This window comes from Ursus arctos, unplaced genomic scaffold, assembly GCF_023065955.2.
Source record: "Ursus arctos isolate Adak ecotype North America unplaced genomic scaffold, UrsArc2.0 scaffold_7, whole genome shotgun sequence".
Taxonomy (NCBI): Eukaryota; Metazoa; Chordata; class Mammalia; order Carnivora; family Ursidae; genus Ursus; species Ursus arctos.
Genome location: NW_026623089.1, coordinates 17,492,922 through 17,506,157, shown reverse-complemented (window position 1 = coordinate 17,506,157; position 13,236 = coordinate 17,492,922). Strand labels below are relative to the sequence as shown.

General features: G+C 48.6%; 1 protein-coding gene across 1 annotated transcript in view; it reads right to left on the bottom strand.

The window, feature by feature from the left end:
- Window positions 1-12,632, bottom strand: part of LOC113251629 (guanylate cyclase 2G-like) — a 44,299-nt gene extending 31,667 nt beyond the window's left edge. The window contains 7 exon segments of the mRNA XM_048218858.1: window positions 2,755-2,885; window positions 4,212-4,391; window positions 7,008-7,123; window positions 8,944-9,209; window positions 9,211-9,290; window positions 10,518-10,738; window positions 12,563-12,632. Of these exon segments, the coding sequence (XP_048074815.1) occupies window positions 2,755-2,885; window positions 4,212-4,391; window positions 7,008-7,123; window positions 8,944-9,209; window positions 9,211-9,290; window positions 10,518-10,738; window positions 12,563-12,632 (1,064 nt within the window).
- Window positions 12,633-13,236: the final 604 nt, after the last annotated feature.

Sequence of the window (13,236 nt, the reverse complement as noted above, 5' to 3'; positions counted from 1 at the left end):
CCCAGACCGCCCTCCCCTCCCAGGTCCCTTCCTATAGCGCCATCTACATGCGGAGAAATGTCCTGCCCAGTACCTAATTACTTTCTGATAGCTGTCATATTGAAGAAAAGGAAGAAAGAGGGCCCCATTTCTGGATTTCTGCAGGGCATAGACTGAGCATCCATGTGCCTTTCTCCCTGGGAGTCCACAAACACGGGGCCGGTGATTCCTGGGAAGAGAGAAGATGTCCACGGTGAAGAGGAGGGAGAGGCACGCGTGGCTCGAAATGCCAGCCCGCCAGCTCCCATCAGCAGAACCCCCGCCTCGCAGCCACCAGGAGCCAGCCGCGAAGTTTTTGCCGTTTCGGGGAATCTGAGACAGGGTCAAGGAGGAGTGTGAGAAAAGAAAGGTAGTCCTCTCATGGGGCACAAAGGCCATTTTTGGGCAGGGAGATGTATGTCGTTAGGCCTATGCTAGGGAGCCCATCCAGCATTGAAGAAGAAGAAGAAGGAGGAGGGGGAGGAGGAGGGGGAGAAAGGGGAGGAGGGAGAGGAGGAGGGAAGGAGGAAGAAGAAAAGCCATCTTTCACTAATTTCACATAAAACTCAAGATTTATGCTTTTCTACAATAATCAGATGTGACAAAAGGAGGCAGACAACATGCTAGGCCTCAGGCACGAGTTTGCAAACTTCGTTCTTAACGAGCCCCTTCCCTCCTGGTTTTGTTCTGTGCTGGGCATCGACACGGTGCCCCGCCCTGGCCCAGGTGTGTTCTTTGTCCTTGCTGAGGATGTGCTCAACCTCATGCACGAAGGACAAGTCCGAGTCCCAGAGGAGTAAAGCGCAGGTCCCCCACACCTGCGACTGAGGACCCATGGTCCTTAGTCCATAGGACTTACTGCTGCTTTGCTCCCACTGGGGACAGGACACAAACTGACCATTTATTAAGCACCTGCTCTGTGCTCGGTGCCCAGCGTGGCAGGTCCTGGCGATTTCGCACATCTAATCCCAGGGGACCCCGCAGAGGAGGTACCATCATCCGCACCGTAAGAACCAGAAGTGGGAGGCAGAATCCTCTGAGCTTTTGGAGCCAAGGGCCGAGTTCTTCCCAGCAGCCCACATGGCCTTGCTGCGCATATGCGTGCTGGCATCCGGAATGCGGGGATTGGGCACGGCTCCCTGCTAAGGTTTGGCACAGAGGGGCTGGGGCATAGGAAACAACCAGCATTGCTGCCTTCAGTGGGAAGTGTGTTCACTGTGTAGAGAGGGGATGGGATCTCCGTTTCCGAATGTGACCTCCTTGGCCAAGGGCCTCTTTTGATTAGTATAAAGACCTTCAGCACTAAGTAGTTCTGTGGCTGTGGTCCTGGTCACTGTGTGGCAGAAACGAATACAAGAAGCAGAGACTTGTATCCTGACTCTGTCAAGGGCCAGTCCTCTGGCACAGAAGAGAAGAGAAGCCAGTTTGGAAGGAGTGAGGGGCCTCCAGCCTTGAGTCCCTGAAAGCCCAGCACCCCAGAACCCCAGGGGACATGCCTTGGGCTCTCTCATGCTGGCCCTCACACCCTCCCCTAATTCTAGCATTAGGAATTTTTAAAAGGGCAGGAAAGAGGAAATAAACTGACCTGGCAAAAGGAATAAAACAAGAGCAGAAAGACACACTACCCCTCCCAAACTCCCCCCCCCCGCCCACCTACTTTTTTTTTTAAAGAAAATACTTCAGGGTCATAAAGAAAAGGAGGGAGGGAAGCCGGTTAATATTTCCACTTAGAAAAGGAGTTGATAGAGTGTACATGAACTGAGTCTGTGAAAACCCCAAAGAGCAGGCCTTGGTTGTCCTCTTTAAGCCTCAGGACAAAGTTTAGGCTATGATTTATTAAGTGAGTGATAAGCCAAAGAAACCACAAAGAGCTAGCATTTAATGAGCACATACTATGTGCAAAGCACCTATTATGTCTCAGTACATCTCAGTGTTAACCCAACAGTGAGAACCTGAGCCCCTAGACAAAGGCAGGCCTTAGCATGATTTCTGGCTCCACCTTCTAATGACCTTGTCGCCTCGGGCAAGGACATAACCTTTCTGCCCTGGGTTTACTCACCTGGATAATATAATCCAGATAGTAATAGTATTGCCTCATGGGTTATGGGAGGATTAAACAAGATAGCCTGCAGAAGCTCTCGGCACCCAGCTTGGTGTAAGGTAAACCCTCCAACAGTTCTGGCGGTGATTACTCTCTGTGGCAGGAGGTAGGATCTCTGTCTTAGAAATGAGGAAATTGGAGTCTAGAACGGTGGTGGTGGTTGGTCAGCACGCAGGGTGGTTCACTGCCAAGCCTATCTGCCCCACAGGAGGAAAGCCAGAGTGGGGGGACCCACCGTTAAAGATCCATAGTCCTGAATCAGGCCCAGCACCCCCATCAGGCAGGGCGCAGGATGGGAAGGATCCTGGCCGTGACTTCACAGCCTTGAGTTTCATTCTTGACAGAATCGGTTTGAAAGGAGCTGTGGGAGGGATGTTCTGCAGTGGTGGCCAGGGGGTCATGTGCCCCAGATGCCCCTTCCGCTGGTCCCGAAGCCTTCTGGACAGAGCGGAAGAGTGGCCCCTGGCAGCTGGGGGACTGAACCTCCACCAGCCCCTGGGGAGAACGGGTCTCCCTCGGAGGGATCCCATGACTCAGGGAGGCAGGCCTTGAGCCACGCACCCAGCATGTCAAGGCCCCACCGGCAGGTGCAGCAGGCCCGAGCTGGGAGAGCCGGCCGCGGGCAAGCCACTCACCGTGCAGTGGGGCGCATCTGGATGCTCTCAGCCTGCCGACCAGCTGCCCCGTCCCGGTCCCGGCACTCTCGCCCGGCCTCGGCCCTGGCTGGGTGCGAGTAGAGCAGGAGGTAGGCTGCATACGGGCTCACCTTCAGCGCGGGAGGCGAAGGCAGGGAGCACTCACTCTCCAGCCTCTTCACCCCCTCACCCACGCCTGGTCTCCCTCATTCCCCAGGGGGAGGAGGGCCCCCCACCTGTCCGGGCCTCAGTGTCCCAATTAGATCACGTGATCGAGGAGCACCTCTTTACGCCCTGCGTGGGAGGGAGTATGGTTTAATTGGAAGAGGGCAGAGTTTGGAGCCAGGCTGGCCGGGCTGCTTTACTGGTTGGGAGAGGTGGTGTGAGTTCCGTAACCTCTCTGAATCTCTCTGAGTCTCACCTCACTTATTCACAAAATGAGGAGGAAGCCACTGTCATGGTGAGTATGATAGTTAAATGAGGTACAAAGGTGTACTACCATTCGTACTGCCAAGCACATGGTAGGTCTTCAGTATATGTTCTCTTCTATTCATTCAGTCAACAAAAATACAAATGCCTACTAAGGGCTAGGCACTGTCTTCCCCATAGAACCTGATACAGGCTAACACTTAGTAGGTGACTCCCCAAATATTTACTGGTTGATCATCTTGTGTGTTAGGATCCACAGTGGGCCACCTTGTTCCTAATGGAAACCTGTGTCATCACTGACCCATCATCACGTTCCAGGTCCGCTCAGCCCTACCCTGGAGTAGCTCCAGCTCGGGCAATGGGGTCTCTGTAAAAAATTCTCTGTGGGAAGCAGACATTGGCCCCACCATCCCACACGGGGATCACCACTGGCTACCGATCTCTCTCCTGACTGTCTTCTCCCTCTGCTTGCCTTGACCTGTCCTAGCAACACATCTCTGATCCCTCCATCTGGTTCCTGGTCCTGGCATCCTGCCAGGAAAGGGAATTGGCATGGTCTGAGTTTGCTGGTACCTCTCCTGCTACTTCTATGCACTGGATTATTAGATACTCAAAACCACAGCCCAGTGGCAGATGTCCTCAGGAGTCTCATTTCTCAGGTGAAGAGACGGATGTGTGGGGAGGTTAAGCAATTCCCTCCTCCAGGCCCACACTTAGTAAATAACAGAACTGGAATGGGAGGCCAGGTCTCTGACTCCAAAGGCCACTGACATTTCACCTAGCAACCTCTGTCCTCTGTGATGCTGGGGTGCAGATTTCATAAGATGGCGTCAGACTACCATTTATTGTGGGTGGTGGAAGATGAGAAAGTGCGTGTGTGTGTGTGTCTGTGTGTGTGTGCATGTAGTGTGTGTGTGTTAGGGGAGTGGGGCAAGCAGAGGGAAAATAAGAGGGAGACTATCAGAGCCAAACACAAATATCCTCCAAGAAGGGGGCCGGGTGCTGTGCAGGAAGGCCCCGCACCAGACCTGCTCCTCCGCGGAGATGGAGCTGAAGAAGGGTGGCCCCCTCAGCCTTTGGTAGACTTGTTTCCGGAAACCTTCATCTCCAGGGCCTTCTCCATAGGAGTCCAGGGCTATGAGAAACACTGACTGGTAGACCGTGGGGAAGCGTGTCACCTTCTGATTTGTCAATACTTCCTTCCAAAACTGTCCTAAAACACAATGAAATAAATGTCGCCGATGTAGGAAATACCCCCGTTCAACAGAACTGCTTAAAGACAATGTCGAATTTGCATCTCTTCATCGTTATCCTCGGAAACACAAGGGCTCTGGAAGGCCTGCCACACTAGGTCCACATTTTTGAGCCAGCACTGAAGCAGTGGGATGGAAGCCAAGAAATAATGATAAAGAAGAAAAGCTTACCTGGGGTTTCAAGCAGCTAAGGTGCGGAGGCTTGCCTTCTAGTCATGGGGGGCAAACACTTGAAAAATTGAGGACTGTGGATTCTCAGTTTTCTGTACTGTGGCTTCAGTGGTTTGTTAGGACCATTATTATCTGTATTATTACTATTATGAAATTAACGCCCACTATCTGTATATATGCATGAAGTACACCAGGCCTCTCCCCATATCCCGATGGCTCCTTCCTGTCTGTGCTGAGAGGTATCCAACCACTCTAGGCCCGTACATAGGGGTGTGTATGTACATGTGTGTGCATTTTATACAAAGAGTATCACACTGTAATGCTGTTCTGCACCTTGATATTTTTTCCCCACCTAAGCCTGTACTGGGAATATTTTATAGAATGAATTTATGTTATTGTTTTTTTTAAAGCAGAGTGAATTCAATTGCATGGAGGTTGTGTGATATATTTTTAGTTCTCTAAGCTTTCTGCCACTGCAAGCCAGTTGGAATGTGATTATGGAGGCTTGGGGGGGAAATGACGAGTCAGTTGAAGGCTTCCCTGCCAGTACTAAGACCTGGCCCAGCCTCTCCTCAACTGGCTGCAGGCAGAGGTGAGAGAAGCAAAGAGAAAGGAGTGGCCAGCAATAACAAAGGGAGGCAGGGGATGTTTTGGGAAGTCTGGTTTAGAATTCCAACCGGCTGCCCAGAGAAATCTGACACTTTGGGCAATCCAAAATACTTCTTGACAAAAAGATAAAAGAACTCCAGAACATTATTATACATTTTTCTTTACTCCCCTTTGCTCCATTTTAGCTCATGCTTATATAAAACAAGCTCACTTTATGGGGCACGTGGGTGGCTCAGTCTGGTAAGCGTCCGACTCTTGGTTTCGGCTCAGGTCATGATCTCACGGGTCATGGGATTGAGCCCTGCATTGGGCTCCCCACTCAGTGGGGAATCTGCTTGAAAATTCTCTCCTGCTGCCCCTCTCCTCACTCATGCTCTCTCTCTCTCTCAAATAAATAAATAAATCTTTTAAAAAATAAATAAAATACAACAAACCAAGTTCACTTTATTTTTTTTTAAAAGATTTTATTTATTTATTTGACAGAGATAGAGATAGCCAGCGAGAGAGGGAACACAAGCAGGTGGAGTGGGAAAGGAAGAAGCAGGCTCATAGCAGAGGAGCCTGATGTGGGGCTTGATCCCACAACGCCGGGATCACGCCCTGAGCCGAAGGCAGACGCTTAACCGCTGTGCCACCCAGGCGCCCCCCAAGTTCACTTTAGAAAGATAAAACTGCTGTAAAACTTATACAGCATGTCCATAGCTAAATGTACGTGTCGTTTTTTAGAAGCCTGTGAGTGGGATGTGCTGGTTAGATGCACAGACAATGAGGCCAGCCTATGTGGGTTCGAATACTAGCTCTCCCTCCTACTAGTCACATGGTCTCGGGCAAGTTATTTCAGCCCTCAGGGACTCAGTTTCCTCATCTATAAAACGAGGGCAATAAAAAGTATCTCCCTGTGGGGTGGTGTGAGCTAAAACGGGTTTCATTCAGTATTTGAAGTGCTCACGGTGGGGCTTGCCGATAAGGCAGAGCTGTTGGGGCAAAGGGCTCAGTCCCAGTGTCCGAAAGATCCAGTTTGGAGGACCAGCTATGCCACTCGGGACCTCTGAGCTCTTGGGTCAAGTATCTTAGTTATCTGAGCCTCTGGTTCTTTGTCTGGAGTGCGAATAACGTCTGCCTTCCAAGGCTGTTGGAAATGAGTGCCACGATAGTGTAAATCGAGTTTGGAATATCTGCTTCATGGGGCTCTCGGAAGACTGAGTGCAACAGTACAAGTCATATGCGTACGTGTAGGGACTTAGAGGAGGTACGTGGTACATTCAGCCCTCCCGATCATCGCCACATGAACCAAACCACCTAAGAATTGCTGTACGGGACCACTACGTGGGTCTTTCCAGGCCTTAGCTGGGGCTCCAACAAGGACCTCTCACTCACTATGCAGAAGAACTCTGGGTAAGCTCTCTCCGCTCCATTTCAGTGTCCCGATCATAAAGTGAGGACCTAAGGGTGGCTGGCTCATAGGGTTGTAGTGAGTATCCAGTGAGTTAATGCATCTGGCACATAGCAAGTGTTCCTTACTTGTTACTTTTTTTTTTTTTAAAGATTTTATTTATTTAAGAGAGAGAGTGAGCAACAGACAATGTGAGTGGGGGGAGGGGCAGAGGGCGAGGGAGAGAGAGAGTCTCAAGCAGACTCCCCGCTGAGCAAAGAGCCCAGTGTGGGGCTCGATCCCAGGACCCTGAGATCATGACCTGAGATAAAACCAAGAGTCAGACACTCAACTGACCGAGCCACCCAGGTGCCCCAATTATTACTTCTTACTGTGGGGGTCACTGAGGGCTTATCAGCACCCACCTCCGTCCACTGCACAATACTGAAGACGAATTCCCCTGGGCTGAGTCCCAGGTTCTCTGCAGGCAGCAGGATAGTTTTTGCACCCTCTGAGCTGCAGATTAAGATGATAACTAAGAAGAGGAAACAAAGTCAATCGATGGCGCATGCTCACGTGCACACACACACACACACACACACACACACACACGCTTTTTAGAAAGCGTGGCTTGAAGCCACTCCAACGAGCAAATGAGACCTGAACTTTCTCTTTCCTTGAGCATGCTTGAGGAAACGGGAATGCCTGCACTGTCCCCAGTGTGGACACTTCCTGAAACGCGCCCACAGCCCACAGGCTGGCTGCTTTTGCCCTGCAGCCCCAAAGTCCTCACTGCGGGGCTCTCTCAAAGTACAAGCCAAAAAAGTTGGGGGCCACTTCTGTGCCCTACTTTCTTCATTGAATTCACTCAGAGCAGCAGATCTGGCCTGTGACTTATCAGCCACACCGCAGTGAGGAGGAGTTCGCAGATGCCAGAATCAGCAGCATTCATCCCTCTCAGTCTGGATGGGGCGGGGGGTGGGGAGGGGGAAGAGGCTATCCTGCTTTTCTTCCCTCCAAACACAGCAGCATGCATTTTGAGGACACCCTACTGAAGCAGGGATTTATTTTTTAAATGAGGTAAATGATAGTCTGCTTATTTGAGTCCCAACTGTGTGTCAGGCATCTGCTAAGCACAGGATACAGCCGTTGACGAGAGAGAAGACCCGTGCCCTCAGGAAGCTGACAGCCACACAGCATACAAGTGAAGACATTAAAGAGAGCATGGAAGATTCTAATTAGGGAGGAGGAAAGGATGCTCTGATACTAATGTGTGTGTGTGGGGGGGGGGGGGGGTACAGCTCCGCATCAGGAAGTCAGAAAAGGACCCTTGGATGAGGTGGGCTCTGGGCTGAGTCTGGAAGGATAAGAAGAAGCTCCCCACAGAAAGAGTGCTGGGTGGGGTGGGATGGGATGGAATGGCAGGTAGCACGCCAGGCCAAGGAATCAGCAAGTCCCCAAGTCCCAAGGCCATAAGGGCCATAAAGGGCTTAATCTATTTGAAGAACAGAAAGGAGTCAGTTACTAATCCATGCTAGAAAGGAGAGCCTCCAGTACCGCAGGAAGAAGAATTGCTATCTCACACTGACCAGTTGTTATGTTTAGCACTTCACAGGCCTGACTTTAGTTAATCCTCACCATTCTATGAGGTAGAGAGGATGACGGTCTTCATTCCACAGGGAAGGTATCCGGGGCACAGGGAAGGTATCCGAGGCACAGGGAAGGTATCCGGGGCACAGGGAAGGTATCCGGGGCACAGGGAAGGTATCCGAGGCACAGGGAAGGTATCCGGGGCACAGGGAAGGTATCCGGGGCACAGGGAAGGTATCCGGGGCACAGGGAAGGTATCCGGGGCACAGGGAAGGTATCCGAGGCACAGGGAAGGTATCCGGGGCACAGGGAATGTATCCGGGGCACAGGGAAGGTATCCGAGGCACAGGGAAGGTATCCGGGGCACAGGGAAGGTATCCGAGGCACAGGGAAGGTATCCGAGGCACAGAGAGGTTAATGTATTTGCTCAAGAGCGTACCGCTAGATAGTGTCAGGGGCTGTTGATCTCCAGAGCCCATGCTCTAAACAATAACCCAAATGAAGGACCCAGCCCAGCTGGAAGATGCTTCCAGAACCTACTCTGTGCATCATAACACTATAGCATCAGGGATTTCACATTAGATTAAAAAAAAAACAACAACCTTGCTGTTGGTGATGCTTTTATGTATCATCAATTTTGCACCCTTTTTCCTTCTGCTTCTTACATCCATAGAAAAATGAAGAGTTCTTTGTTTTTTTTCAAACAATCTGCTTTTCTTATTTGTCTCTCTAAACATAAGCAACAGAAGACTCTTTCCTACTTACTTCTGGTAGCCAATGACACGCCTCTAAGATTCTCCTGAAGGGAGGCTGCGTCATTGTTGGTGTATTTCACACTGACCGTGGTGGTGAAATGGGATTTGAGTCCATTCTCTACAACCTTCCACAGTTCACCCACTCCATCCCCGGAGGAAGTCCCGGAGTTACCTCCAAACATCCCAATGTGTTTCCAGCCCAGGTACTGAAGACTTCTCTGGAGCACATCTCCAATTTTGTACCTGGGTGGCATGAGTGTCACATAGGTGTCATAAGAAGTTGTCCTCCAGTTTTGCAGTTTGTCCAACAAAGTCAAACACAGGGATATTCCACTCTGAGGCCAGCAAGCCAATAACCTTGAAAGGAACCAAAAAGATGTCTTTCCATAGTTCAGTTTATGCTACACTCAAACCCTATCATAAGGTATCATGTAAACTTGGGATTAAGTAAGTCTATGGGTCATACTGGACCCTCCCTTTTGGAATATTGATGATAATGTTTTGGATGCATCTGAGGATGCAAAACCTCAAAGGACAAGAATAACCAGAGAAAGCATTTATTGACTGATTTGTTCCTTATTCACTTCTCAATACTTTTCATTAGGAGTCTACTATTTACAACCAACTTTGGAGACCTTGATCTTAAAGGAGCTTATGATCAATTATGACAGCAGCTAAGACATACAAAAATAGCTTCAGAGTTAAATACACCCTTCAGTATTTATAGGCAATAGACTTATAGGAGTTAAGAGAAGTAAGAAATTACTTCTGATTGGGGAATTAGGGATCTGAAGGGTGAGGGTAGAGGAGTGAAGAAAGACTCCATGGCATTTGAACTTGACTTTGAAGAATGGGTAGGCTCTGGACAACTAGAAATGTGTCAAAAGAAAAATTCCAGAAGAGACCAAGATCCAAGTTCAAATGTGAACTTCATTTGAGAGTAACCACTAATGACAGTTGCGCAGGATTTGTGAGAGTGAGGGCTGTAAGTTTCTTTGCTGTTCCACACCTCTCAGAGCGCAAGATACCAAGGACTTCCACAAAGCTAATCCCATTAACTAAACAGGTGCAAGTCATTTGTTTGTCTTCTTTGCTTGCCCCAGCTTACTGCAATCTGTCATACTTCACTCTTTCCCGTTTACCCTCAACGTCACTGAATAATTTATTACACACAGCAAAGGGAAAACTACACAAACAAATGATGTTTTTCTGCTTGAAACAAAGCATTCATTTTCTACTTAATTTTCCTGAGCCGCGTGGCTGACAACATTCAAGTGAAGAGTACGAGCCTACACACAACAGCACCATGTCCAAACAGTCGACAAGTTTGTTAGTGAACATCTATCTACGAGTTAGGGAGTGAACTAGCAATTATTGATTTGAAAGACTTTCTTTCAAGAGAATATTAACTGTTCTAATTACACGGTCTAATTACATCTCAAAGAGATGGTACCCAAACCCTACATAGTTATTATTTATAACAATGTCATCCTTGCCAAGAGATTATTCGAGTCTGTCCCATCACCTTTAAAACCAACCCTGCCAATAAAAACCAGCCAAGGTGTTTAGAAGGCTATACTCTACCTCTGCTGCTTCTGGGCATGCTGGTCCAAACAGGGCAGAAATCTGTTGTCTCTGGACCTGATTGGTGAGAACAGCGAGAGACTCCTTGATGCTGCAAGTTGCGTTGGTATAAGCGAATTCCCAGCTGAAGTTTCCGAGGTCCACTGTCTCTGAGTTGATCTTGTCCATGGCAGTCTGAAGGCCTGCACCCAGCCTTTGCACACTGAACGGGATTACCGAGCCTTAGGTCTTGCCTACCTCAGAGGCTATTTCCAAACCTGTCGATTAGAGGGGTTGGCTTTTCTCCAAACCAAACTCATCAAAACTGGTTCTTCACCGAGCTACAGCTAGGTGTCCCTGCTAGGACAGCTCAGTGTCAAACTGGCAAATCATCTGAGTCTAGACTCCCAGGCTCTAACCATAGTTAGAGTTCCATGGACCTTTTTGACTCAAATGGTTACCGGATGTATGTGGCCCTGGGTAAGTTAGTTACATTAGTGCCCTAATTTCCTCAATTTCAAAATAATATGACAACACCCCTCTCAGAAGGATGTTGTAAAGATATTGTGAGATTACGTAATTCCTTAGAACGCCACTTCCCGTTAAGCAAGAACTCAATAACGGAGCACCCTTAATGGGTATATCATTGCACCGGTCATAATACCAAAGCGAGGATTCTAGAAACAATGTCTCATTACATGCTCTGCATCCACTCTCCTCCTCCCATTTACAAACTTCTTAAAACTTACACTCCCCCTCTAGATAATTTTAGATTCTTTCTACAGACTTTCTCTGAGAATCTTTGAGGCCAGGATGACTGTGTGTGTCCCTCCTTGGATCCTCAGACCCAGCAGTGTTGGGCCTTTAAACATGCAAATTCGTATTAATCATAATCAGTATGAGCACTTTTTGTGTTCTTTTTTTTTTAAGATTTTATTTATTTGAGAGAGAGAGAGTAAGCGAGCACGAGCGAGGTGAGGGGCAGCAGGAGAAGGAGAGGTAGAAACGGCCAATAAAATCATACAATAAAATTTAACCACAGTCAAAACTTAGACATAAACTGTATACCTGAAACAAATATAACGCTGTATGGTAACTATACTGCAGTTAAAATAAAAATCTTAATTAAAAAAAATTAAATGCAAACTTTATGTCCAACAGTAGGGGGTTGGGTAAATAACCCGGCATGAATCCATATGATTGAGGACTATGCAGTCACTCAAAATATTTTAAATGTACATTTGTTGACTTGGAAAGATAGTCACAGTGTTTTAAGTGAGGAAGCACACTATAAAAACAACATGTGCTGGGGCCCCTGGGTGGCGCAGTCAGCTGAACATCTGACTCTATTTCCGCTCAGGTCATGATCTCAGGGTCGTGAGATTGAGCCCCACGTTGGGCTCCGCACTCAGCACAGAGTACGCTTAAGACTCTCTCCCCCTCTGCCCCTCCCCCCTCTGTCTCTCTCTCTCAAATAAATAAATCTTTTTTTTAAGAAGACACATGCAGTATTCCATTTTTATTTAAGATTTTTTTAAAAGATCTTATTTATTTGAGAGAGATGGTCAGAGATAGTGAGCGAGCACAAGCAGGGAAGAAAGGGAGAAGCAGACTCCCACTGAGCAGGGAGCCTGACACAGGGCTCCATCCCAGGACTCTGGGATCATGACCTGAGTCGAAGGCAGATGCTTAAACAACTGAGCCACCCAGGTGCCCCTCCATTTTTATTTTCTTAAAAAGCCACACAGGCTGCATAGCAAAGATTATATACACCAAACCACTAAAAATTGTTCTCTTTGGATGATAGAAATTATATGGGTGGTTTCTTCTTCTCTTTACTTAATTTTCATGTGTTTTGTCTTAATGTCTGTGATGAAGAAGAAAAGAAAAAGTTTTAATTAATAATAAACCCTACAGACTTGCCTTTGTGGAGTAAAAGCATGAGCTTTCACTCATGCTGTCTGAATTCTCAGGTCAGGAGAACCTCACAGCGGTCTGAGTCCTCACACCTCTTAGGCACTTGGCTTACCTCTGCTGAGGTAATTATTCTCTGCTGAGCTCAGTGCCTTCCATTTCTCCACTGCCCTCAGAGGGGGAGAGCAACAGAGATGCGGTGGTCCAGGTGATGGCAATCATCATCGGGAAAAGTTGCCATAGTTACAGGGCCACCCACTTTGTGTGAAGTGCTTGATTGGCTGGAGTGGAAAGGCCTGAGGTTAAAAGCAGCTGCGGGGGTGGTGGCGCTCTGTAGGGACTGTGGGGGCTGGGAGGGGGTACACTGTTCTCCACTTTGCTTCTCCAGCCCTCCTCCCTTCTAGGATACTCTTATGCCTGAAAGTTACCAGTGTCATGGTGGTTGATGGGGGAGGCCACGTGGTCGCGTCCGATGATGGTTTGGAAGCCTGTTCACGGCCAGCCGAGGTACGGAGTTTGGTTTCCGACGTCAGTGAGGTAGTGCTCTGATTCATAACTACTTTAGCCCGTCTGTTTTCTGAAGAGATTATGACAGAGGGAAGGCTCTTTCTGCCTGATTGATGGTTTCCTCAGTGCTGGCCAGCCTGTGCCATAAAGGAGACCCAGACCCAGCTGCTCAACATCCAGGATCAGACAAGATGAGCTGATCCGGGGTGAAGGAGTTTTAGTAAGAGCTCTGGCTTTTTTTCTAGCTGCCTTCCCCCCCCCCCGCCCCCCGCTTCCTCCACCCCTAATTGCCTCCCTTCAGCTTGTAAATCTGCAGCCT